Genomic DNA, 27,601 nt, shown 5'->3' on the forward strand with positions numbered 1-27,601 from the left:
ACCTCTCCCAAGTAATGCCTGCTGAGAACTTATTCAGAGATAGAGATAGAAGTTATAATTAAAGAAGCACACAGTTCATTCCCCTGCCCCTGTTTGCAAGTGACTTATGAAAAGATGAATGCGGGTGCCATTTTTGTGAACCTAAGCCCTTTATCTTGCTCTATAGGAGAATATTTGTTTGCTTGACTGTTTCGAATGTGTAGCTTTCTCCAATTACTGCTATAACCTGAATAATAATGATGATAATAATAATAATACAGCCGGTTTATAGTGTCACAAAAGTGAACCTAGATTCCACTTCTGCTCCTGCCAAAGATAAAAAAAAGAGCGAGGGGAATATTTGTGTATAAATATCCACAAACAAATGCAAATTATTCTTATTTTAATTACGATGGATTATGTAGTTTTATAACGTTGACTTGTTTAAGGAGCTGGGGCACATGAGAGTATATACGCTCCAGTGTCCTCTGCCCTCTGCGGTGAACCATTGCACTCACTTTTGTGTGATTGGGTGGATACTGTGCGGCTGTGTTTTTAACAGACCATATCCACATGGAGCAATGGTACTTTCACAGAGACAGCTGTAATTAATATACTCTTCCTTATTTCTTGCACACCATTCGTCTGCACTCTTACCTCACCGAAGCAGTTTGTATTGCCTCAATAAGTTAAAGACTGAGTCTATACAAAGAATACAAAGGTGAAAGTATTCATGAATCCTTCCACAAATCGTACTGACCACTGCATTCCATTTGAAATGTTGAGAAGTTCTAGATCCAGAATGTGAACATCTATTCCATTCAGCCAGCCCTTCAAGACTCTTCATTGACTGAACTACTGGATCAGTACCTTTTAACCATATTATCATGACCATCCCGTACAGGTGAAACTCGGAAAATTAGAATATTGTGAAAAAGTTCTGTCATTCAATATAAAGTGTGAAACTAATATATGATATAGACTCATGACATGCAAAGTGACATATGTCAAGGCTTTGTTTGTTATAATTTTGATGATTTTGGCTTAGAGCTTGTAAAAACCCCAAATTCAAAATCTTAGAAGATTAGAATATTACATGAAATCAATTAAAAAATGATTTTAAACAGAAATGTCAGCCCTCTGAAATCTATAATCGCGCATTTGGTATTTGGTTTGGCCCCTTTTGCTTGAATGACTAACTTAATGCTGTTGCGTGGCATGGATGCTCTCACTGCTGAGGTGTTATGGAAGACCAGGATGCTTCAACCAGAGAAATCTGGCATTTGAAGCCCATGTCCAGGATCTGTCTGTGTGTGGCGGCTCTTGATCACTGACTCCAGCCTCAGTCCACTCCTTGTGAAGGTCCCCCAAACTTTTGAATGTCCTTTTGGATGGATGGATGGATGGATGGATGGATGGATGGATGGATGGATGGATGGATGGATGGATGGATGGATGGATGGATGGATGGATGGATGGATGGATGGATGGATGGTTGTATTGGATGGATGGATGGATGGATGGATGGATGGATGGATGGATGGATGGATGGATGGATGGATGGATGGATGGATGGATGGATGGATGGATGGATGGTTGTATTGGATGGATGGATGGATGGATGGATGGATGGATGGATGGATGGATGGATGGATGGATGGATGGATGGATGGATGGATGGTTGTATTGGATGGATGGATGGATGGATGGATGGATGTATTGGATGGATGGATGGATGGATGGATGGATGGATGGATGGATGGATGGATGGATGGATGGATGTATTGGATGGATGGATGGATGGATGGATGGATGGATGGATGGATGGATGGATGGATGGATGGATGTCTAACCACAACATTTACTCGTTTACTATTTCAGATCAGCGTAAATGTTTTGCTTTTGAAACCAAACAAAACAAAGTATCTATTCAAAGTGTAACAGCAGTGGAACAGAAAAAAGTCAGGTTGGTGCCATCTTTTATCTTATAACCTTCACACTCCCGGGGAATACACAATGCCTCCGAGATCTAAACCGGGAGAAAATGGCTTTATCATCTTGATACATCTTTTGACATTCATTTTCTTGGAAGTTTGGTTCAGTGTTTGACCTGAGCAAGAAGCAACGAACCTCCCCAGAGGCAGAAGATAGAAGCCGTTTAGCCTCAGTACTTTATAGCAAGAGCCGTACTGCATAAGAACTATACAGTATACAGTCAGATTACAGGAAGGATTTGAGGGTAGCACAAAATAAGGTTATTCAGATATTTCTGAATAATAGGAACATTGATAAATCAATTTGAAGCCTTTGTTGCAGATTACTTACACAAATATAAAATATAATAATGTGTCTAGATGAGATAATATATGTCAAGAGAGCAAACTGCCCCACGCCAAAGGGAAGTTGAATCCAACCATTAGATTTGAAGAACAGTGTTGACAACAAGCACTTTTAGTAATCCATTATACAAAGACTTAAAACTTCATATAATCAGAGAATAACACGAGTATGGAGGAAACACACATCTGGGTATTTAACATTCATGTCTTGTGAGCAGTTGGTATAAATGTATTACTTGCCATTGTGCTATTCCATTGTTGGTATTTTAAAATCATTGTTACCTGCATCAGTGAATATTAAAGTGTGTAAGTGTAAATGATGTGCCACTACAACACTGTCAAGGGGTTTTTGAGAAGATTGAATAAGGAAGGAACATTTTGGTTGTTTTAAATCCTTGACAGACTGGGGATTGACTATTTCAAGCCAATTTTGGACAGAACTGCACAGATGTTCTGCTGTATCTTTTTTCTGTTTGATCTTGGCACACTTGCTCGCAATAAAAAAAAGGAATGACATGAAGGTGAAGTCGGAGCCAGTCGAAGTTTCCCCAGCACTCATTCAACTAACTCTATATGGCCTTTAGTTTCCCCTTTGTGAGATTCCCAGTCTGATAATTACTCTTTATAGATCCTTCTCTGAAGCTGCTGAACATATCTTTTTTCTGTTGAACCTGTGCTGGACCAGTCTTTGAACCAGCAGATAATGAGAGCAATTTCATTGTCTCTGCACTGGAGTGCGTAAATGACTTCATCGACTTCTGGAGCTTTCTGTTTCGGGGCGCTGCTAAGTGTTCTTCTTCACTGGGCATCATGTTAATACAAACTGTGCAGCATTATCCACAGACTTTGAGCCAATGTGCAAACACTCACTTTAACACACTCAATAAATAGTGTGGAAAATGATGGTGATGTCCTCGGAATTTGGGTTGATTTGTAAAAATGGCCAGGGGTATAAAGTATGGAAGACAAGTTCACTGGGAAAGTGCTTAGACATGTTCTACTGTACAGTGGGAACCAGATGTTTACATACACTATATAAAAGGACACATATGCATTTTTCCCCTCATTGTCTGACATGAAACCAGAATTAACTTTTACTTTTTACGATCAATTAGAATTTTAACTATAATTTCTATTTGCTAAATGCCAGAATAATGAGAGACAGAAATCTCTACACAGTTTTATATTACTTTTTACAAAGCCAAAGGTTGACATACATTTCTTTAACATTTGGTAGCATTGCCTTTAAACTGTATATTTTGGGTCAAACATTTTGGATTTCCTTCCACAAGCTTCTCATAATCGTTGGCAGGAGTTTTGGTCCATTCGTCCAAACAGAACTGGTGTAACTGAGCCACATTTGTAGGCCAATTTAAGTGTACATGCCTTTTCAGCTCTGTCCATACATTTTCATCAGGACTTTGTGATGACCAAAACACTGACTTTGTTATCCTTAAGCAACTTTGTAACCAGTATTGGCCAAATGCTTTGGGAATTGTCCATTTGGAAGACTCATCTGCACCCGAGCTTTAACTTCCTAGCTGATGTCTTGAGATGTTGCTCCAATATTTCCACATAGAGTTCTTTCTTCATGATGATCTATTTTGTGAAGTGCACCAGTCCCTCCCACAGCATAGCCACCCCACAGCATGATGCTGCCACCCCCGTATTTCACAGTTGGGATGGTGTTTCCCCCTTTTTCCTCCAAATGTGACGATGGTCATTATGGCATTACGGCATTCAGACCACAGGATATGTCTCCAAAAATAAAAGTCTTTATCCTTGTGTGCAAACTGGCATTTTGAAGTTTCTTTTGGAGTAAGCACTTCTTCCTGGCAGAGTTCCCTCTCAGCCCATGTCGGTACAGGACTTGTTTCACTCTGGATAATGACAAACTCTCTCTTCAGCATCTTCACCAGGTCTTTCGCATTTGTTCTTGGGTTGATTTTCACATTTCAGACACAGCACGTTCATCTCTGGGACACAGAACCCGCCTTCTTTCTGATCTGTTGATGGCTGGTAAGAAAAGTACCATGGTGTATTTATTTTTGTACGACTGTAAACAATAAATCATTTATGACATTTTTGTACGATCATAAACAATTTATATTAATACACAAGCATAGACTGCTAAACAAGGCCTCATGGAAGGCCCAAGACACACTGGTGGGACTATGTCTCTGAGCTGGCCTGGTGTCAGAACAGCTGGAGGAGGTGTTCGTGGATCAGGAAGTTTGGGCATCTCTGATGAGACTGCTGCCCCCGCGACCCGGCCCCGGATAAAGCGGAAGAAAATGGATGGATGGAAGCATAGACTCATGCATCGGTTTCTTGCATGAACACATGCTGAAAGTTTATGTGATGTTACTTGAATGAGAGATGGGGGATAGTTTTATAATAAGTTCTTTGAACTTCTTCCTACTCCTTTTGAGCACAATAGTCTAGTTTTGTTTTCTTTCTTCTGTAAACATGTTCTGCTCAATTGAATAAATAAATGAAAAAACAAAGTTAACATTTCCATCTTTTTTATACTTGCATTTAATTGTTTGAACCCATGTATCTGGCACCTTCATGCGTCTTGAAATTGCACTCAAGGATGAACCAGACTTGAGAATCCAAGGACATGACATCATCATCTGGGCTTTCCCAAATTGTTTACAGGTATACAGTAGTGATCTTTGTGTATGTAAACTTCTGACTTTGTAGAAAATTACAAAAACATTCTGGCATCGAGCAAATAGAAATCATTTTGAAAATTAAAATTTCTTGTTTCTGAGGAAAAACTGCTGATGTATCTTTTTATATAGTGTATGTAAACATCTGGTCCCCACTGCTTACATTTCTATTTCATTTCTCTTCCCGAGAGTCTGATAAAATCATATTAACTTTTTTATTGTGCAATAATAATTCATAAGTGGATTATTTTGCAGCATTTGTCGTTTTGAAATAAGGTTGACCATATTTTTTATATATTAATAGTTTTATTATTATTTTTAACATAATGCAAAAACAAAGCAGGGAAATCTGAGGAAGCGTGCCATATCATGAATGACTGTCTCCTTCTGCCAGTGACCACTCCACTCGTGCGTCAGGCACGATCACGCGCGGTGTTTTTAGAACCCACGTGTTGTGTGCGTGTGCGTGTGTGCGTGTGCGTGTGTGCGTATTGTGTGCCACCTCTCCTCTCTCGTGCCCCCTCTCTGTCACTCTGTCCATGTCAGGTCCGCGCGCTCATGGGGCTTCACCGCTGGATCGGGCACATCTGGATCCCCGGCTCAGCAGCGGAGGAGGAGGAGAAGGAGGAGGAGGAGGAGAGCGCCGCGAAGTTGAGCGTTTACCGCATTGCAACACGGAGCACGGCGCGCCCCCACGACTCCCTGTTGCATGTCCGCGCGCTACAACCACGGAGTTTTTGTGGAATCACTAAACGCGTAGGCTATATTTGTGTATCCATTTTTCCTCAGAGTGTTCAGGCAACGCGTCATTTATTTTCTTCTTGATGCACAGATTGCCAAGTTCTACTCCCAGCATCCTCCGGGGCGTCGGAATTTGCGGACAGTTCCTTTGCACTGATTGCGATTGAGACCAACTGTTGCCTCGGATCAAAACTTCTGTCTGTCTCTGAACTCTGGGACGAGCCGAGCGCTCCCGTGTCCGCCGCGCGCAGGGGGAGCTGGAGGGGGAGAGGGCAGCAGGAGAGATGGAGAGCGGCTGCAGGTGACTGACTCCACCGCGGGACGCCACTGGGACCAGCCCGCGAGGGACACCCAGGGGCTCCAGGCAGCAAGGTAAGCCCTGAGCACTGCGTCTGTGTGTGAGGGTGATTGAGACTGTGTCAAGCATCACTGAAACGGTTTAGAATTCAATTTAGACAGATTTGTTTTTTTAAAAAGGCTGTAAAGCTAAGAAAACATAAACTAATATCATGATCCAACATCTGCCCAGTTATATTGTTCACTCTTTTCTCCCACATTAAATTAAATTAAAACTACGCTGCGGAACATTCCATATGTTCATCCTACGCCAAGAAAGTACAGTACAACATTTGCTCCAGGTGATGTATTTGTGCTATTTGGAATGGGGCCCGCAGGTCTGGATATTCGTCATGCTAATCATATACACTCACGCATGTCAAAAAAAAAGTTTGTCACGAGATCTCTGCCTCATTGGCTGTGCCTCTTTCTTTTTTTTAGCAGATACAACAGATTAAACTTAAAACGCTGCGATAATCACAAGACGCGCTCCGAGTGGTCACACACTGGAAACGAGCTTAATGGCATTTTGATCATGTGCCACGCTCTGTACACACATCCCATACACGCGGAGGAGAGCTTCCGAGAAAGCGACTTTGATTTTTTGATTTTTTTCCATTCTGTTTTATGACGAGCTGCGGGTGCAGATCTCATCCATGCACGATGCCCACTTCAGTGACAGAGGAGTGTGGCAACAGGAAGGGTGCAAAAACGAAATAAAAAATAGGCCCATGATTGTTGTTCGATTACAAGCAATAACAGAGGAAGCGACTAGATTAAAAGGTTAGTTGTCTAAATTCAATCCTCCATCCATCCATCCATCCATTTTCTTCCACTTTATCCGGGGCCGGGTCGCGGGGGCAGCAGTCTCAGCAGAGATGCCCAGACTTCCCGATCCACACACACCTCCTCCAGCTGTTCTGGGGGGACCCCGAGGCGACACCAGGCCAGCTCGGAGACATAGTCCCACCAGTGTGTCCTGGGCCTTCCACGAGGCCTTGTCCCACTAGGACATGCCTGGAACACCTCCAGAGGGAGGCGACCAGGAGGCATCTGAAACAGATGCCCGAGCCACCTGAGCTGCTCCGTTCGACGTGGAGGAGCAGCGACTCTACTCCGAGTTCCTCCTGGGTAACTGAGCTCCTCACCCGATCTTGAAGGGTGTGCCCAGCCACCCTGCGAAGGAAACTCATTTCGGTCGCTTGTATTCGCGATCTTGTCCTTTCGGTCATTACCCAGATCTCATGACCATAGGTGAGGGTGGGAACGCTGTGCCCCCCTGACTCAGCTCCCTCTTCACCACCAGTCCGATACAGCGACCCCGTTACTGCTGACGCCGCACCGATCCGGCTGTCGACCTCACGCTCCCACACTCGTGAACAAGACCCCGAGATACTTGAACTCCTCCACTTGAGGCAAGGACTCCCCACTGACCTGAAGAGGGGAAGCCACCTTTTTCCGGTAAATTTAATCCTAACTTTTGATATTTGTAGCATCCCAATTCTTCACAGAGCTTATAGGCATATTTCACCCTTTCGGGTCATTGCCACAGAAATGATAGAAAACTATACAGCCTGCAAGTTCTTGATTCAGCTGCTTCATAATTACATGGACAGCATTTTTCCCACAAGTGTCTGAGTTCACAATATAGTAAAGGAGGAAGAAAATATATGACTTAAGATACTGTATTACTTCATTGATATCCACTGGTCCGCAACCCACTAAGAAAGATTCCGGACCATGTAGGTATTAATAAAATGTCTAATACTAGAGTAATGGTTAATGATAAGCATTTGGGCACTTCAGTTTGGATGCACGGTGGGAGGAAAAAGTATGTAACAAATTGTTCACATTTCTGCCTAAATTGGTCACTAAATGTATCTTCATCAAAATCAAAAGAATGAATAAACAGTGTCTGCTTAAACTAATAGCACGCAACATGTAAACATTCACATTTCAGTGTGGAAAAAGTATAAGTGAACACCCAGAAATCTCGCTGCGGGTCTTTCCTCTACTTTTTGTATTGTTTTTAGCTAATGTTTTGTACAGTGAACAGGTTTCTGCGGCGATGCTAAATTCAAAAAACATTTCCAAAATGTATGCGCTTTTACATCTATCTCAACAAACAGCTGGACACAATGGTTATAATGCTTTGTGTACATCCGTGAATCCAGCCTGAGTTACATTATATCGAACTGACTTCCTTTTTTCTTTTACTTCATCCGTCACCATCGATTTCTGCTGTGAGAAACAATTAGGTTCAGGCCATAGGGGATTGTGCCTGATAGCTCAGATTCAACACATCCCATATAGACGATCAGAGATGTCCTCACTCGAGACGTCTCGCTGGAGGGGAACCATGGATTTCTGCCTAAAGTTCGGCCGCTGTGGGATAATAGCGTGCTCGTGGTAAAGGCTGGGCAGGTGAGCGGTGATGCTTAAGTCGGTCATTATAAGCTCTGGGACAGTTTCAAGTGTTGAACATCGATCGTAGAGACTCACAGAGGAATGGATTATTTTACAAAGTGAGAGATATGGACAAAAATGGACACTTGTAGTAGAATATCTGGACGAGACGAGGTGTGCTCTGTAACCTTCAGCTCCAGACTAGACGCAGTAAGTGGGTTGAACGGGGGCTGTACATGGGCTGGACAGTCACCCATGGAGAATGCCGATGTTCAGTGGTCTGTCACCAAACGTTTTTCACTTGGGCAGTGTTTGTATCCCACTCACAGTGGGATAAATAAAATATAGTATAGTTTGTCGTGTGAAAAGAGATGGAGCCTGAATCCAGAAGGAAGTGCATGAGGCGCCATGTTAAGGGGAGACACTTTAGGCATTTTAAAGAAAATGTGTTTTTTTTTTCTCAAAATGCATTTTTATCACATTAATGCAACTCTCCACATCAGTATCTCCTCCTACACACTTTCTAGTCTTGGACTTAATATTTTTGAAGTGTTTTCCAGAGGGATTTTTCAATATCTAAACCCTAATTTAATTTTTTATTTTGAATTTCAAAAAACAAGGGGAATTTAAAAGGTTTACCTATTTTTCCACTATAAAACTACTTATTTTAAGAAGAAACACAGAATCCCAAATCCATCTGAAAAAGTGTTTGTAACAAATCTGTCAACCAGATAAAACCATAAATTTAAACTAAATTTATTCAGATTTTGTTGTTGAAAATAGAGGCTCAAAGGGCCTTATTTTCATAACATAAAATGACAACAGAACTTGCAATACTTTTTTTCTCATATTAATGCCAGTACAGCAGAAGTTTGAAATTGATGTCTCTACATTTAGAAACGTTCCGCCCCATTCATTGTAATGGTCCCGAGTGGTCTGTGAAAGTAACATGGCTGCTCAATCTCCTCCTACAAAGCCTGTTCCTTAAAAGGGCAAAAAGGTGAGACCACAGTGCTTCATAGATTTAGTCTTCCACATTTTAGTGCTGATGTACAAAAAACAGAGTGGTTAAAAATATGGCACGTACCCCAGCGTTGTAACATGGGTCATTGCAATTTTTAGAAAATGAAAAACTCTTTGGAGCCATGCTTTTAAGCTGTGCAAACGAGGTCCAAACATAGGATCTCTTTTGGAGTTACCCCTGGCCACCAGGGGGTGGTATTAGAGCAATGTCAACTCCGCAGCATGAGAACCAAAGAGAAGCGCTTTCATTGCCCACTAGTCTCGCCTCATGGAGGAAAGCTGCCAAGGTAAAGCAGAAAACCAAACCATGCCTCAGTCGACCTTTGTCTCCTGTCCTTGAGCAAGACACCTATATAGTGTGTGTGTCTGAGGGATCAGTGCAGGTTGGAGGGGCTGTTGGCACAGGTTGGCAGCCATGTCTCCAAGCTCAATCATTCTTGTTTAATTTTAAACAAGAATAATTGTTTAAAGAGAAAATGACATTTGGACAAACTAATTGCTAAATAAGGACATACATCTGTAGTCAAAAGCTATGCTGTTGTAACTTGTGCTAATTATGTTTTTTCTGCCGTGTTTAACGACAAATGTTTAGTGGGTCAAGAGAAGATGGAAAATACTGGTTAGTTTTCAGATCATGTGCACAGTAAAGCATCTTCAGACTGAACAGGAATTTTAATGAAGTGGATCAATTTCAGTCTGAGAAATACGTCGTTCGAGTTATTTCTGTTGCCGTTAATTTGAGACATTTTAGATACCGCTTTAGATGCGGAAATTGACCGACAAAAAAAAATAAAATCTAAAGATGCTGCATTTCAAAGAGGATTTTGAGTTAAAGAAAAAAAAAGGTATGATTGGCTTCCTCATTTTTAGACTGTATGGAATATGGCGCCGTAATGTCAAAGAACGGCATGTTTCGTGGTCATATCCTGCACGCAGCATCATCAACAAAAAGGCAACCAAAGAGGCGCGATGACATCAAAAAACCAAACCTGTAACATGGCAGCGGTTGCATTTTTTGGCTGCTCCATTCCCTCAAAGCAGTTCCAAAATCGATTTACGAGGTTCTTGTAATCACACTGTTCCTCATTCACCAGATAATTGGGCTTTTGTCGCGGCCAAAAAAAATCCACTCTTATCAGCGCTGTGTATCTCAGCTGGTGGCACGAACGAGGAAGCGGCTCAAAGCGGTCAGGAACTTGTCCATTTTCCAATTGCCGGCGACTATTGTATAAAGTCCCTATATTTTTGGTCGTCATTTTGGGCGAGGGTAATGCTGAGTGCGACAATTAATCTAAAGACCAAAGCTGTGATGGGAAACACTCGGGGCTGGTCAAAGATGCGTCATGAAAGATACGTTAATAGTGTCCAATATGTCTGGACTGTGAGCTCTTACCGCATATATCCGGTCTTTTGTTGATATTGGAAAGTCATTTTTGTGGATGGAGATCGTTTGCAGCTCGTGTGTGGATGTCTGTTTCGGTATCAGCATGTGTCCCGGCTTTGTATCTCCTCACTCTGCGTTTTTTCAAAACTTAAGTGGCTCACAACAGCTCAAACTTTTGAAAACTGTTGACGATTCAAGCTTCCCATATGACCTGTTTCCTGCCTGTGTTTCGTTGATGTTAATGATTCATAAAATACACTCAGTCCTGTCCCAATTTTTTGCTCGATATACTGACATATACTGTAATGCTACAATATTACAATAAGTGTCATTTTTACCACTCCAAAGTCGACATACTAACTCTATTACCAAGACTCATAAGCTTGTTGTTTTCTGCGGCTTGAATACGTTCATTTTAATTGGAGCTCTTAAAGCACTGTGTATTGTTTTTTTTGTTTTTTTTCATATTTGCTCTCACCTCTGGAGAAAACCCCTGCACTCCTGCTTTTATCATGTACTCTGAACTCCCTTCACCTCTTCCTCACATGAAACACTGCCCATACATCTAGTTAATAAACCAACAGCACATACAGCATCTAATTTATTATTGATTCAAAAATGTAAAGTATGTGTTTATGGTATGAATGTTTACCAATGCTGCTTTAAAGATTAATTACATTATTCATTTCACACTAAAGACTGTTCGATCAATGTGTCTTCAAATGAAAGCTCTTCCTACTCCTTTTGAGCACAAAAGTCTTGTTTTGTTTTCTTTCCTCTGTAAAAAATGTTTTAAATAAGTTTCTGCTCAATTTAATTAATAAATAAATGAAATTAAATGAAAAAACACAAATGTGCTAAGGTTTTGTTTAGGTTTTTTGGGATTTTGATTGGAGCACAAAGGATTTATTTATTTGAATACTATATTGATTTATTGGAAAGGTCATATGGACTTGAGCAGAAAATGTATGGACCATATAGGCCTGCCACGATAATGTTTTTTTGAGGATGATATATCGTCCCCGAAAATATCGCGATAAACAATAATATTGAGTATAATGCAAATACTGTAGGCAATAAAAATTAAATTATAAGCAACTATTTTAGTTGAAATGTATTGAACTTTTGGCATTCAATATTAACACCTTATAGCAAACAAAATGCAAGCTAGAAGGTTTGAAATCCAGCTGTGCTCCTCAATCTTTTTACACTCTCACTAGGTTCTGTGTTTGAACCTGTTTGGCCTGTCACAAAATTGTTTTTTTTAAATAGTCAACATACAGTAGCCTACCATCTTTAAAAATATCCCAATAACAATAATATTGATATTTCATATACATTAAATATTTCCTGACAAAAACTCACTTCTGTGTTAAAGCAGTACTAAGTAACGTGTTTACCTTAATAAATCCTTTTCGTAGGCCTTTGGGGGTAATACAAGTGTTTATGGGATGATTGGAGGGTCTTTCATCGCCCCCTTGTGTCTCTGACCAGAAAACCATGTTTGCAACTTGACTGCCACCGGTGCGGAGAAAGCAATACACACTAATGGAATCACAAAGAAGAAGCTAACATGCTAACGGGCAAAGCTAACTGCGGGCTAACGTCACTTTAAACAGTATTTACAGCCAGGTTTGAGTGAAAAAAAACATTTCCATTGTATAATTGGATGCACAGTAACCCTCTCTCCCTCCCCTTTCCTGTCAGCGTAGTATTTACTCTCCAAGACAATTAATAAGTTAAAAAATCGTAACTTGCTACTACACCTGCAGTTGCGCTTATGGCCTCTAGGGGGAAGAGATACTTAGTACTGCTTTAAATTAAACCTGGTTAGAATGAAATAAATATATGGATTCAGATAATACTGTATTCCTGCAAAAGTCAAGTAGTCATATGTTTTTTTTCCCCTTTTAATTTCAAATATAACCTCCTGCACACATGCTGTTGGTGGTCACTCTGTATAGCACTGAGTAATGTTCTCAGGACTATCGCGCTTGTATTTGGATAGAGGCTAGAGCGCTCGGGTTCCTCTCGCTAACAGTAGCTCTGGTTAGCTTTGATGCACTGACTGGGCGGTGGTTCCTCTCGCTAATAGTAGCTCTGGTTAGCTCTGATGCACTGACTGGGCAGTGGTTCCTCTCGCTAACAGTAGCTCTGGTTAGCTCTGATGCACTGACTTGGCGGTGGTTCCTCTCGCTAACAGTAGCTCTGGTGAGCTCTGATGCACTGACTGGGTGGTGGTTCCTCTCGCTAACAGTAGCTCCGGTTAGCTCTGATGCACTGACTGGGCGGTGGTTCCTCTCGCTAACAGTAGCTCTGGTTAGCTCTGATGCACTGACTGGGCGGTGGTTCCTCTCGCTAACAGTAGCTCCGGTTAGCTCTGATGCACTGACTGGGCGGTGGTTCCTCTCGCTAACAGTAGCTCTGGTTAGCTCTGATGCACTGACTGGGCAGTGGTTCCTCTCGCTAACAGTAGCTCTGGTTAGCTTTGATACACTGACTGGGCAGTGGTTCCTCTCGCTAACAGTAGCTCTGGTTAGCTCTGATGCACTGACTGGGCGGTGGTTCCTCTCGCTAACAGTAGCTCTGGTTAGCTTTGATGCACTGACTGGGCGGTGGTTCCTCTCGCTAACAGTAGCTCTGGTTAGCTCTGATGCACTGACTGGGCAGTGGTTCCTCTTGCTAACAGTAGCTCTGGTGAGCTTTGATGCACTGACTGGGCGGTGGTTTCGTTTCGTTCTCATGTTGGACATACCTGCAGTCGCATTCATGTTGCTATTCTCTCCGTGATGAATTCTTTGACTGGAATTCCAAGTGTTTTCACACGAGTCCCTCTTGCTCCGCGATAATGTTCTCAGAAAGTGTTGGAATCAGTGACGCTCTGTAGTAGCACAGCACTTTGTTTACAGCACGTGCATTTATCATGCATTTACCGGGACTAAACATGATATCGTCCTTCATTTTACTTATCGAGCAATAAGTCAACATAGTAATTATCGCGGCAGGCCTAAATTTTGGGCACAATCATATCAGAATTTTTTTTATTTTTGTCCGGGGGGAAGGCTCCTAGACCCTCTCATCAAAACGCAATTCAATGGTTGAGTGACAAACGGATAGATCTTATTCTACCAAAGATGTATTGCATGAAAAATGCTACGAATAAATGAACTTGCATTTAATCGTACATATTTGTAGTGTTTTACCGTATAAGACATATTTTAAGTCAAACGTTTGCTCTGAACTATGTCTATGAGATCAAAACTGAAGCCTGAAGTCATTGTGCATGTTTCTGTCATCGTCTTCAGGGCATCTGTTAATATAGAAACCATTGTATCTTTAAATATCTCCCGAATAAAAAAAAATCTCTATATCTTTCTGGCTATTTATATACACATGCCCCATTCCATCGGATGTGTCTGTTTATGGTGATTAGTAACACATCATTGCTCAAAATAATATAAAAAACCTCAAATCCGCCTTAATTATGCCTGTTGATCCCTATAAGGAAGTGAAGCATTTCATGTTAGCACTGGGCATTTTTACACCCGACAAAAGAGGTCACTGTTGCGTGTGTAGCGCGAGCTTTCCTTTGTATGAATGGAGCCGATTGTTCATTACCGCCATGGCCACTCTACTACATTTAACTGTGCTCACAACCGCCTTGAGATTGGCCTCTGGGAGATTTTTGCATAGCTCTAAAGATCCAATGGGCAGATTTCAGATTTCCAGTGCCCAAGCGCTTAAGTAAACAACATCACATGCTGTTTGTGGTGAGAAGAAAGACTCAATTAGGAGGATAATTGTGCTGCGCGGCGAGTTTGAGGCTGTCCCAACCGCCAAAGGTCAAATGAAAAAGATCAAATAAGAAAAACAGGCTTATGAGGAGACTTCAGTGAGCGATGGCGGCTACAGAGCTTTGTTTGTAAAAGTAATAGTTGGATAAATATTGTGACAGTGATGATGTCGAGAAGCCGAAGTCGTTTTTTTCTTTTCCGGAATAGCCACAGCAAATGATCTATAATGAGGAAAAAATGATTGATTAGAGCCCATAAACCAAGCTACAGTTCAGAGTGACATGTCAACTTTAAAGGTACATTATGCAAAAAAAAATTTAATATTAGCGTGTATTTGGCCCAGTGGCTGTATCATTGGTCATTGCTCCTGGATTACAATCGAGGCCATCGGGATGGAAAGTAAAGGCGTCATGTTTACCGCTGATACTAGGTCACTGAAAGGTCAAATATGCATTAATAGAGTGGTACGCAAACGTTTGGGCATTCCTGTACATTTTCATCATTTTCCTTTATAAATCATTGGTTGTCTGGATTAGAAATGTCAGTTAAATATGTCACATAGGAGACAAACACAGTGATATTTGAGAAGTGAAATAAAGTGTATATGATTTATGGAAGGTGTGCACGAATTATTTCAACAAAATTAGGCATAAATTTAGGCACCCTTGTCATTTTGTTGATTTCAATACCTTTAGCACTAATTATTAGAAGACAAAATTGGTTTAGTAACCTGAGTGACCTTTGGCCTCCATACACAGGTGAATCCAATCATGAGAAAGGATATTTAAGGAGGCTGATAGTAAGTGTTTCTTCTCTGGAGAGTGGCAACATGTGAGCCTCGAAACAACTCTCAGAAGAGCTGATAACAATGATTGTTCAACATCATGGTTTAGGGGAAGAATACAGAAAGCTGTCTCAGAGATTTAAGCTCTCAGTTTCAACTGCGAGGAACATTGTGAGGAATTGGAAGACCAGAGGCACAGTTCTAGTTAAGGCCTGAAGTGGCAGACCAAGAAAAATCTCAGATAAGCAGAGAACAGTCACAGTTAATTAACCCACAGACCAGCTCCAAGACCACTGTCACTGTCACTGTCACTGTTTTGGGCAAAACAAGGGCAGACAAAGAGCACAGCATTACAAGAAAAACACTTGCTACCTACAGTGACATTTGGTGGCGGTTCCATCATGCTGTGGGGCTGTGTGGCCAGTGCAGGGACTAGGAATCTTGTTAAAGTTGAGGGTCGCATGGATTCCACTCAATATCAGCAGATTCTGGAGACCAATGTCCAGGAATCAGTGACAAAGTTGAAGTTGTCTTGATCTTTCAACAAGACAACGACCCTAGACACTGCTCAACATCTACTAAGGCCTTCATGCAGAGGAACAAGTAGAACGTTCTGGAATGGCCATCTCAGTCCCCAGACCTGAATATTATTGAACATGTCAGTTGTGCAGGTTGTTGTTGTAAAAGAAGAACGACTTCAGCTTCTTTTGCACCTGTAAAAATATCAAGTAGAAAGGGGGTGGGACTAAATAAGGTCACACTTCAACCCACTCCTTTTTGAACAAAATAGCTTTGTATTGTTTTGCATGCATTATTATTGTTTTTAAATTGTTCAAAATTAAATAATTGAACTGGAGATGTTTTGTAAAGAACAATGGTCCAAAATGATCTTCCATCAGAACCCAGACTCTAATTGGAAGCTATAGAAAGTGTTTAGTGTTTGTTATTTCTACAAAAGGAAGAAGCACAAAATATTGAGTTATTTTTTCTTTTGTGGTGCCTAAATTTACGCACATGCTTAATTTTGTTTAAATCATTCTTGCACACACCAGATTGGAAATCCATCCATCCATCCATCCATCCATCCATCCATCCATCCATCCATCCATCCATCCATCCATCCATCCATCCATCCATCCATCCATCCATCCATCCATCCATCCATCCATCCATCCATCCATCCATCCATCCATCCATCCATCCATCCATCCATCCATCCATCCATCCATCCATCCATCCATCCATCCATCCATCCATCCATCCATCCATCCATCCATCCATCCATCCATCCATCCATCCATCCATCCATCCATCCATCCATCCATCCATCCATCCATCCATCCATCCATCCATCCATCCATCCATCCATCCATCCATCCGCTGGGTCCACAGAAGGATGACCTCATGGTTCTAACTGGGCCTGTTGGTCTCTCATAAGGGGCTTCTGAACCACTCTTTGTCTGACCCGTCACCTAGGACCTGTTTGCCATGGGAGACCCTACCAGGGGCACGAAACCCCCGACAACAAAGCTCCCAGGATCATTCGGGCGCTCAAACCCCTCCACCATGTTAAGGTGACGGTTCCAGGAGCGGAAGATTGGAAATACATCTCTAATCCATCCATTCTGTGCCATAGAAGGATCTTTCCACTTTAAAAGAATAAGGCGGCAAGCCAGTAGTGTAAGTGACCACCTTACAGCCCCTCAGAGTCATAGTTTCAAACAGTGCCATGAGAGGGTTTGGGGTCACATTTACTTTCATATGAACACCCTGGTATCACAGTGACCCTTCACACCTCATGTGTCGTCCGTCACCTGAGAGAGAGTTTAACCTGCGCTCCGTCTCACTTCAGGCTCATGTCAAACAAACTGAATCCACATTAGCTTTGTGTATAGCGACACTGACTGACGGCTGTGTCATTAATATGGACGTGGCTAACGGGCCTTTGTACATGAACGAGTCGCAGCACAAAGAGGAGGAATGTGCCCAAGTACTTTTCCACTCTCTGATACCCACGCCAACAGTCGTTTTTACACAGTATCTCAAAGTCTCGGCTTGCCAATTTATACCAATCTCAACATGCTGAAATTGTTGACGTTGTTGCTGATCCTGTTCATTGGTTTGGATAGTTTCCCCTGGTCACAAGTGGTGAGAGACCAAAGTTGTTTTTGGGGAAACAAGCAGCGGTTTTGTCAATGCAGGATTAGCCGCTGGACGAGAACAGATGAGGAATGTAGATACCAGGATCCGTTTGGAGAGAAGTAAAAAAAGACAAAAAACAGTTGTGCTCATCAGAAGTTCTTCTTTTTTACTGCTTCTGCTCTTAAGGGTGCTGGTAAACCTGTCAACTTTGTGCCGCTAGCCTGGAGAATTTGCATGTATACGACTTCTCTATCAGTTTAGACATTTCGTTCGATGCTTTATAACAAATAGGACTTCTGCAGGTTTTGGCATGGTTTATGCTCAGTTCAGCCTTATCTTGCTGATCTTTGTTATCTTGTGGTTATTTTCCATTATGACAATAAAGCAATATACACTGGAGTGAATCCTGGTTTGACCTTGAGCAGAAACTACAAAGAGCCCGGACAGGACAGACACAAAAGTGTGACAGTAATGATTAACCTGAGGAGTTGATCTGGCTTTACCTGTGAAGTGGATCCAGGTGTGATGGCTTGTGTTTGTTTCACTTCACTACGAAAGAACACCAAACACTCGAGTCGGTCAATGCTGGAGAATCATTTGATCAAAAGGCTGGGCAGGACCTGGGTGGGGCTCTGGCACATGTTTACTATAATGTCCCCAAAAGTGGCAGGTTTGTATTCAAATTTGATAGTGTCAAGAATTATATATACATAAAGTCACTGATTTCCAAGATATGGCTTAATCTGACTCCAATGTCCTTTTATAACCATTATTCTATAATAATAACATAACTGATCTTACTCTGAGGCTTGGCTCAGGACTCTGTCACTATTTGTCCATGTGACGGCCCAAGACAGCCATCCCCCAAAGCTGTTTTGTTTGAGATATGCATTTAGATATTATTTGACATCAAATCAAATCAAATTTATTTATATAGCACATTTAAAACAACTGCTGTTGATCAAAGTGCTTCACAAAAAGGTCTACAGTACAAATGATAATAATAATAATAATAATAATAATAATAATAATAATAATAATAATAATAATAATAATAATAATAGTAAACAAAACACAATATACAAGCAGCAAAGCACTAACAGCTCAGGTTTTGGCCATGTGCCAGACAGAGTTAAAAGCTTTTGCATAGAAACGATTTAAAACGGTCAAGTGTCTGTGCAGCTCTTATGAGGCATCATCTATTATGTTTATCGCCCATGTTTCTCACAAGTATTCATTTGAATTCTGTCCCATGATTTCCATACTGTGAAAAACACGTATGACGTACTCTCGTGTTAAAAGATTCGGGAAACATTGATCTCCTTTCTTGCTTTGGAGACGTCTGACATTTGTAGTCAAGGGTTTGTTGGGCGTGTTCATTATGTAAGGGATAATGCACGACGAGGTGTCCATTAATAGAAATGTTATCATTGTTAATTATTCCACTTTTTAATCAGTTTTACCTGAATCTAGTTCCAGCTCAATCATGGAAACAGCGGCAGTGGAGTGATATAGAACGTGATTTAACTGTTATATAACTGTTGCCGGGCTCGGTGTACATTACGTAAGGATTAAACAACTCAGAGCCGTGCATTCGACGGTTATAATGCACGACGCGGAGTCAAGAACACCACGACGCGCAGCGGAGTGGTGTTACTCCGCGAAGTGCATTATAACCGTCGAATGCACGGCTCTGAGTTGTTTAATCCGCTTATACCATGGTCCCACAAACGTAACATTTATAATAAATATTTGTTTCATTTACTAAACTCACTAAATATGCCAGACCACCGGGACTATTTTATGTTGGTTATTAGCCGGTCACTGAAGGCTCGTCTCAGGGCGAGTCATTCTCCGCAGCTACGAGGATCTCAGTCAGACGCAACCAAACAACATAAGCACACGCTGCATCGCCAGAATCACAACACAACAGGACTAACCCGGCACTTTTCCGTGGAAGTAAACACCGATGTGCGGCACTCGTGGGCAGGAGTTGTTTCACTTTTACGCTGTTTAATAGATCCATGTGTTTAACCTGAAGCTAGCTAGCTAGTTCAACGAGCTCAACTGTTTATGGAAACAGCTGCGGTGGAGTCCGCTTACACCTGGCCCCCACGAACTGAAACTTTTATGATTGACTTTACTAATCCAGACAAATATGTTTAAATGCAGGATCATTTTATGTACGCCTGAAAATCATGAATATAGTGCCTTAACCGTTTTCAATAGAAATGGAAAGCTCATATTTTATTAACAGTAGCTAACCTAGCTGCTCACTCTCCTCTACTTCCCATTTATCAAACATTTTGTTTTGGCCCAAAACGTTGAAATTAAACAAAATCCATCTCATACGTTCCCGTCAGTCACTAATTACGTGTTTATCTGATTCAGCTGTGTCATGCGTTGCTATGGCGACGCCCACAGCGGAGTGATATCCCAGTGATTTAACTACCGGACTACGTGTGCGGTTATACCAAAATAATGCACGCTTGTTAGCACCCACCAGCCAATCAGAATCGAGTATTCACCCAGACCATGGTATAATACTTTTTAACGGACACCCTCCAGCCAATCAGAATCAAGTAATTTAATATTGTTGCACGGCTGCAAGAATGTTTTCTGCTACAATCAAATCTGGTATAGTTTATATATTGCCTTACGTACTGATTGTTTTTTGCCTCTGCATTTTCCCTCATGTATATGTGTTTTTTTTACGTGTATTTTAAAGGGACTATACGGAGTTTAAACATGTTAAAACTCCTCCCCCTACATGTTCCAGCAATGTCCTAATGTGTAGAATGAGCTCAGACCTGTTCACCACAGCTTCCTCTAAAATCCTGCACTGTCACTCAGAAGTTCCGCCATGCACGAGCTTAATATAGAAGCTGCAGTTACATGTAAGACTGAGGTGGCAGCAGTGAGTATAAAAATGGCCCTTTAAGCAAACAAAAATAAAAAAAAGAAGCGTATAGAGTCTCTTGTTTACAGCTTCCAACAAAAGTATTTGAAACTAAATTGTGTATCGCTTTGATTTGGTTTTTGATTTGCTTTTACCTTCGTTTAACCTCTTGACCCCCACCTGAACCAAGCACATACCTATTGGGCATTACTCAAATCTAAAAGCTTTGTCAGAATAGCAACAAAAACGAGAGGAAAACAAGGATGAAAACGCAACAAAAGAAAATCATAAGAGAAAAAAGGGACAGGAAAGCAAAAACAAAAAGAGCCACAAAACAGCGATGAAAAAGCTTCAAAAGTGCTACAAAAAAGTGACGATTAAAAAGCGTAAAAAAAAGCATAAAAAATCGACTTGGGGGAAAAAAAAACATCAGAAGTGACAAAAAATGTGACAAAAAAGTAAAAAAAAAAAAGTGACCCAAAAACGTCCAAAAAGGGACGACTGGAACACGGTGGGAGGGACTGTTTGCCAACTTCATTCATTTACGCAACACGTGGATTCAGACCCATCCACGCGCGTCCATGTGCGCCTCTCTGTTGTGAACTTGACTGTGCGCGAGAAGTTACTGCAAACTTCTTTGATTGGCAGTCCTATCCAGATGGGAGGGTCAACAATATCAGGCAAAGCACGTCCGTAAGTCCCGCCTCGCAGAGTGTGTGGATCCTGCCGGGGACTTGGAGCTATAAAATGAAGGAACTTGGTGTTATCGGAACGCACTTTGTGACCGACTGTCTCCTTGGAGAGCTCCCACTCCGCTCGGGCTCCGTACCGCTCCGTGCCACAGCCGCTTCGCCGGGAGTCTCGCTGGAGCCTCGTCTGTCCACGTTTTGAAGCCGACAACCTCGCTCCTTTCGCCGGGTAGAGAGAGAGAGAGAGAGAGGGAGAGAGCTCAGCCATGGCGGGGGACGGATCGGACCAGCGGGCGCTACAGTATGAACAAACTTTGGTAAGTGAGCGTTACTTTACGCGCACCGCTCACGTGTTTGTCGATGACACTGTAGCCTGTAAACACATGTGGATCTGCTGCAGTCATAAAGTGGCAAATGGAGTGCAAATAAGTGAGAGAAACGCGGGTTATAAAGTTGTCCTGGCTTTAACCAAATGCGTTCTGGAGTCGTTCTGTTGCGCCGATTAGACGTGTGCACATGTAGGAATCGTGCATTTGTAGAGTATTTCTTGCATTTGCCCAATACATATAATGAATAGATAATCATCAGATTTTACAACGTAGTTTGGCGCACTGTGCACGATTTTGTTGCTTCGAAGGATTGTAGCGACTTATTTTTTACTTTACCACATGTTGCCTTTGCTGATAATACAAAACAGAAGTTTGCAGCACTTTGTTAGTGAAATTGAACATAAATAAATCTGTTCTGTTGAGTTGGCCTGCTGGTACACTCAACAGGTGCTTGTCCACACATCTGGATTAACACTGTCACTGCGCTCCTGCCGAACTCCATTGAAATATTTGCACATTTATTGAAGTAATCACTGTTTTCGTATGAAGTATCGATGATAACAGCGCTTAACACGTAATCATGACGTATGCACAAATCCGGCATAGATGTCATTGCGTCGGTTTGCACATAGTTTCAAAAATGTCTGTGACCAATAAGCCAGATGTGATGATCAGGCTGCTTATTGATACTTTTGTGAGTCAAATCCTGTGCATTTGTATGAAATGTTTAGCCTTCCGTTTATGGTAGGATCTTTTTGTCATGTTTTTGTCACCTATTCATTGCTTTTTTGTTGCTATAATGTTTTCGTCACTTTATAGTTTTTAATTTTTGTTGCGTTTTCATCCTCGTTATCGCTGCTATTTTGACTTTTTAAAAAAACATTTTTATTCAAGCTTTTAGATTTGGGTAAAGCCAAACTGGAGAAAATGTGCAGGTGGGGGTTCAGCTGGGTTCAGGTGGGGGTTCAGGGGTTAAGTGCGAGTCCAAGAGGAAAATGGCTTAATTTAGTGCTGGATGTGTTGAAATGTGAGGTTTGGTGGTTCATATATTTCACAGAGCAGGTAATATTCCTTTGGCAGCATAGAGTGAGTAGAGAGTGAGAGAACATGCAAACCATATGGAAAGCAGTGTCAATAACAATCGTGCTTTGGAACAAATTGTGGATGGGAACAGATCGACCTGCCAGTCCTGCCAAAGTCAAAACATAAACCAGGTGATTTTAAAAATCACTGCACACCGGAAGCCATGTAATCTGCTCTGGTGTGTCCAAAGGGGAAAAACGGTATTTACCTTTTAGTAATTTGAAGCCCCTGTTTTTATCTGCCCTTCCATCGGTAAACTATTTATGACTTATAGGTCTGTAGGGCCCTGGCTGTGGTACATGCCCCGCTCACAGTGATTAGGCCTTGTCCTGAGTTAAACATTTCCTCACCGAACTGTGCCGACCGTGAAGATTCTCATGTGCGAGAATGAGAGTAAACAGTCCATTCATCCACCTGAGCTTAATAAAAAAAAAAAATCAAAATAGCGACAAAAATGAGGATGACAACATGACAGAGATGTGCAACAAAAAAGCCACGTCAAAATAGACACGAAAAAATGACAACAATGTGATGAAAAATTGCAATAGCTTTTGTAGGTCTTCGCTTTCCGATGAGGCGTTACGCTGTTGCTCTCCTGTCAAGAAGCTTTTAGATTAGGGTAAAGCCGAACTGGGGAAAATGTGCTTGGTTCAGGTGTTAAGAGGTTAACATCATCACAAATATTGTAATTTCAGTTGAGATCCATGAACATAGACAGATATACAAAAGTAAAAGATTGAACCCCAAAAAGTGCTTTCCACTGTTATCTTTTAAACACACAAATCTTCCATTGTACTCCTTCAGAGTCATAACCAGGAGCTGTTCCTCCCACAGAACTGGCTGTACACCTGGTGATTAAAAAGCTCATGATGAACACTGAGACTGACCAAGGGCTAAGATTGCCATTTTGATTATATTTTGATTAATGACCCAAACCCAATAACCCATCTACGCCACGCAGTTCAGCTGTATAATGTATGCATAATGTTAATGTATGCATTCTGTTCAGTTCAGCTTTACCCAAATCTAAAAGCTTCTCGACTGAAGCTTACAGCCTATAGACCAGAGTAACTAACGCCTCATTTTGTTGTTGTGTTGTCGTCGACTAACTTTTTCCATAACATTTTGGCCCCTTTATTTATTTATTTTTGTCACTCTGTTGTTGCATTTTCATCTTGTATTTGTCTTCTTTTTGTTTCCCTTTTGTTGATGTTTTGCTCCTCTTTTGTGGCTTTTTTTGTCTGTTTTTTTTTTCCTCGCTATTTTGCCACTTTTAGATTTGGGTAAAGCCAAACTGGATCAAATGTGCTCAATTCAGGTGGGTGCTAAGAGGTTAAACAATTCAAGGGCTTCCACTGCAAACAGATTATTTTGTACCTTTTTTTCTTCTTCTTTAATGTAAACTGCGTGGTACAGTAACTTGTATTTGTTTGAATGAGGTGCTTTTATTGGCCAAGGGAGCCTCCATTGAGCGTCTGCCAGGCTTTGAGTCCGAACACTTCTTTGCCCCTGTGTTTCCCATGTTTAGAGCTTGTCTTTGTGAGTGGGACCCCCCCCCCCCCCCCCCCCCCTCCTCTGCCTTTCCCTGCTGCTAATCACACACCGTTTATGTGTGGGGGAATTACACAATCTGGACCCGCACTGATGGTGGCAATGAGCAGCAAGTCATGGCAGCAATACGACCTGTCAGTGTCTATACTTACTTTAATTCTGTAGGTGGGACAAAGGATAAGGATATTTTTCACCTGTCTTTATGGGATGTGTATATCATGCAGCACTATAGGCACATCACATTAAGCGTCTTGCTCAGGGGCGCAACAGTACTAAGAGACTTTCTTCTTACCAACCCTCTGTCTGCTTTATCTACTGCAGGATGTTTCATAAAAGCTCATTCTTTTCCTGTTTTTATAAATACATGTACACGTGACACATAGGGAGGGTGTATAAGATGCTTTGTCAGATGCACATAATGTAAAGGAAACTCCTCGTGTGAGCCGAGTACCTCGTGTTTGTCCACAGTCCCCATGCCTCTGCCTGTGGGCCGCAGTAACCGTCTTTGTGCCGCTCTGTGTGGGATTGTGTGGTGGGCAGAGGATCCTCAAAGAGCCCAGTGTGTACGGGCTTGTATATACAGAAGCTGAGGCTTTACCCTGCAGTGCTGGAACTGCAACTTCTGCATGAAAACAGACACATTGATACGTCTGGTTAGATGATACCAATTTGTAGCTTTCATTGATTTCACTGAGCACGCTGTTTGGCCCTAGGAAATGCATGAAACAAAAATAAGTGACATGTTTTAGTTCTTGCTGGTTTTTGAGACAAAGGGTTTGACGCTCAAAGGAAACCGACACAAATGGACTGATCTGTAATTTTCCACATTATTAGCCCTGTAAATCTAAATACAATAGCAAATATGTAACTTGATATTCATCAAATGAAACGTGGCGACTGGTCCTTGTTTGCAAAGCCATTTAATAATCATTGACTTTCATTTGAGCGACGGTAAAATATGACTCTTTATTAAACCCGTTGGAGCTAATATTTACACCACGCGAGTCAGTGTGGAGTTACTGTTCAATAAAAGGTCATATAAGGTTTCCTACATGTGATACCTGTGATTTTATAGTAATCAGTGTCACATGGGCTGCAGGATGATAGCCCTGTGTTTGTCCGTAGATTAATTTAGCAGAACGTTCAACCTTAGGAACTTGCAGTTAGTGATTTTTTCTTGGCACTGTTGTAGCGTTGCTCTTTGTAATGCTCATGTGTCAAATACTATAGCCTGCTTTTTTATTACCATGAAATAATGAATTAGCGGATGCCTCAAAGTGCCCTCTACATGCTGGCACCATATTGACCCAACAACGATTTTGCGTTGGGTGGTCAATGTTATTTCCATGAGTTCTGTCTGAAGAAATATCCCCCTGAAAAGTACCATGTTCTGCCAAATCAACTCAGCTATTTCACTGATAAGAAGGAAAGTTATAAAGTTTGTGCAGAATGCTATGTGACGTGAGTCTTGCATCTGCATTGGTTTTGGGAAAACCTTTTGAACAGAAAGCAGGAGAGGCTGGCTGGCCAGGCTAACGGCCCCACGGTAACCAGAGCTTGAGTGCAGAATGATGACTCCGGTGAAGGTTCTAGGGCTTTTAAGGTGATTTGAGTTGCCTTGTGTGTGAATTGTTCAAACATTAATATAGCACTATGTTGGAAGAACAGTTTGGATTAGAAGAAGAAATGACTAAAGTATCATTACTGCATCAATGCCTTTTTTTTTTTTTACCATCTGACAAACATCGCTAAGATCAGAGGCATAGTGTTGAAACCAGACTTGGAGAGACTTATCCAGGCATTTGTCTCTAGCAGGTTAGACGACTGTAATGTCCTGCTCACTGTGAGACAGCTGCAATACATCCAGAACGCTGCTGCTCGAGTCCTGACAAGAACCAGGGAATACGACCATATTAGTCCAGTGCTCCGGTCCTGCACTGGCTACCTGTCACTCAGAGAATCGACTTCAGATTTTGTGTACAAGTCTCTACATGGTCTCACATGTTAGAGCCATGTGACCCATCTCGGGCCCTGAGAACGTCAGGGAGGCGTCTCCTGGTGGTTCCCAGAGTCAGGACTAAACACGGTGAAGCTAAAACTAAAATCTGGAACAGTCTTCATGGCCTTCAAATCCAGGCTGAAAACAGTTCTTTTCACCCATGCATATGACACTGAAAGTATTTTAGCTGCACTCTTGCTTTTCACTGTGATTCATTAAATTTTTAAGTCTATGTTTTATGGATTGATTTGATCTGCACTTTGAATTGCCTTGTGAAGGAATTGTGCTCTACAAATAAACTTGCCTTGCCTTTAAGCGAACACCTGATTTAATAAGCCACAATTTGTGAAGTGAAATGTTCATTCATGTCAAAAATCTATCGCAGAGTCCTTCAAACCTTGAAAAAACAAAAGCCCAGTCCATTGATATGACTTCTAAACACTATCTGGACCAAATTCCAACAAATAAGACCTGTAACCAGCATTTACAGCTCGTTATTCAGATGAGCATCGCACTCGGAGTAAAACAGGATGTTATGGGCTTTGAACTAGACAAAATTAACACAAAAAAGAGACTGATTTCAACATGCTGTCCTTTTCACTCATCTTAGAAGGAAGTGAAATCACTGTTTGGAGAAATGTGGAAGTGCCGCGTGTCTTTATAATGATCCTGGCTCTGACATAAAACGCTAAACTGTTTCAAAACTGTACCAAATGAAACAAAAATCACTCGGCTTTGATGACAATATATTGGCGATATATTGAGCAGCGCTGCGACGTTCTTAATACCGATGTGTCGCATAAAGCTGCCACTTCAGCCTGTGGGAATTTTCCACTGTTTGTCCTCTCTATTACTTGTCTATTTTCTCACTTTTTCTCGCCTTTTACCCCAAAACAGGTCAACGACTCATTGACCTGTCTTTATGTGCGGGAGAAAGGGCCGCTTGCATAACGTTTGCTCAGAGCTGAGTTGTAAATGCACTCACTTGGCTCGAGATAAGCATCAAAAGCTGTTTTCTCTCTCTCCTTCTTCGCCACAGAAGGTTTTGTCTCGGAACGTTGACCCGTCCAACTTCGTCGGGGCAAGCGCTCAAGTGCCTCGGGGCTTTGAATGCCGTCACAGGCGTGTGCGCACGTTTGAATAAAAGGCGAGACAAATGGGTATTAATTTGGTAAACACTCGAGGACAAAGGCATTCTGCTTATGTTTGACGCGACCCACTTGAACGCTAATGATTAATCTGGAAAAGATGAAACGGAGCTCAATGTTTAGAAAGTCTTTGAGATACTCTGTGTTATTTTATTTGGATTAAATAAATGCAGTTGATGTTTATTTCTCTTTTTATCTGTCTTTATCTTTTCTGATACGATTGACAAAAGCACCAGCAAACCCTCCAGGCGTCATGCTGAAAACCCAGTGAATGAATTTAGTTAGAACTTAGTTTTCGTG

The 27,601-nt window shown here is 41.6% G+C and overlaps 1 protein-coding gene across 10 annotated transcripts in view; it reads left to right on the top strand.

Annotated features, from left to right (window-relative positions):
• The first annotated feature begins 5,521 nt into the window (after positions 1 to 5,521).
• The window catches only part of clcn2c (chloride channel 2c), a 178,433-nt gene continuing 156,353 nt past the window's right edge, over positions 5,522 to 27,601 (top strand). For 4 of the 10 annotated variants that reach the window (XM_079559306.1, XM_079559310.1, XM_079559305.1 and 1 more), the window contains exon 1: positions 21,102 to 21,508. In XM_079559306.1, coding sequence (XP_079415432.1) covers positions 21,458 to 21,508 — 51 coding nt within the window. In that variant the 5' untranslated portion in view covers positions 21,102 to 21,457. Of the gene's footprint in view, positions 6,107 to 21,100; positions 21,509 to 27,601 lie in introns of those variants that run through there. The other 6 variants (XM_079559311.1, XM_079559304.1, XM_079559312.1 and 3 more) reach the window with 3 other exon arrangements.

The sequence above is a fragment of the Gobius niger genome, assembly GCF_951799975.1.
Source record: "Gobius niger genome assembly, chromosome: 1".
Lineage (NCBI taxonomy): Eukaryota > Metazoa > Chordata > Actinopteri > Gobiiformes > Gobiidae > Gobius > Gobius niger.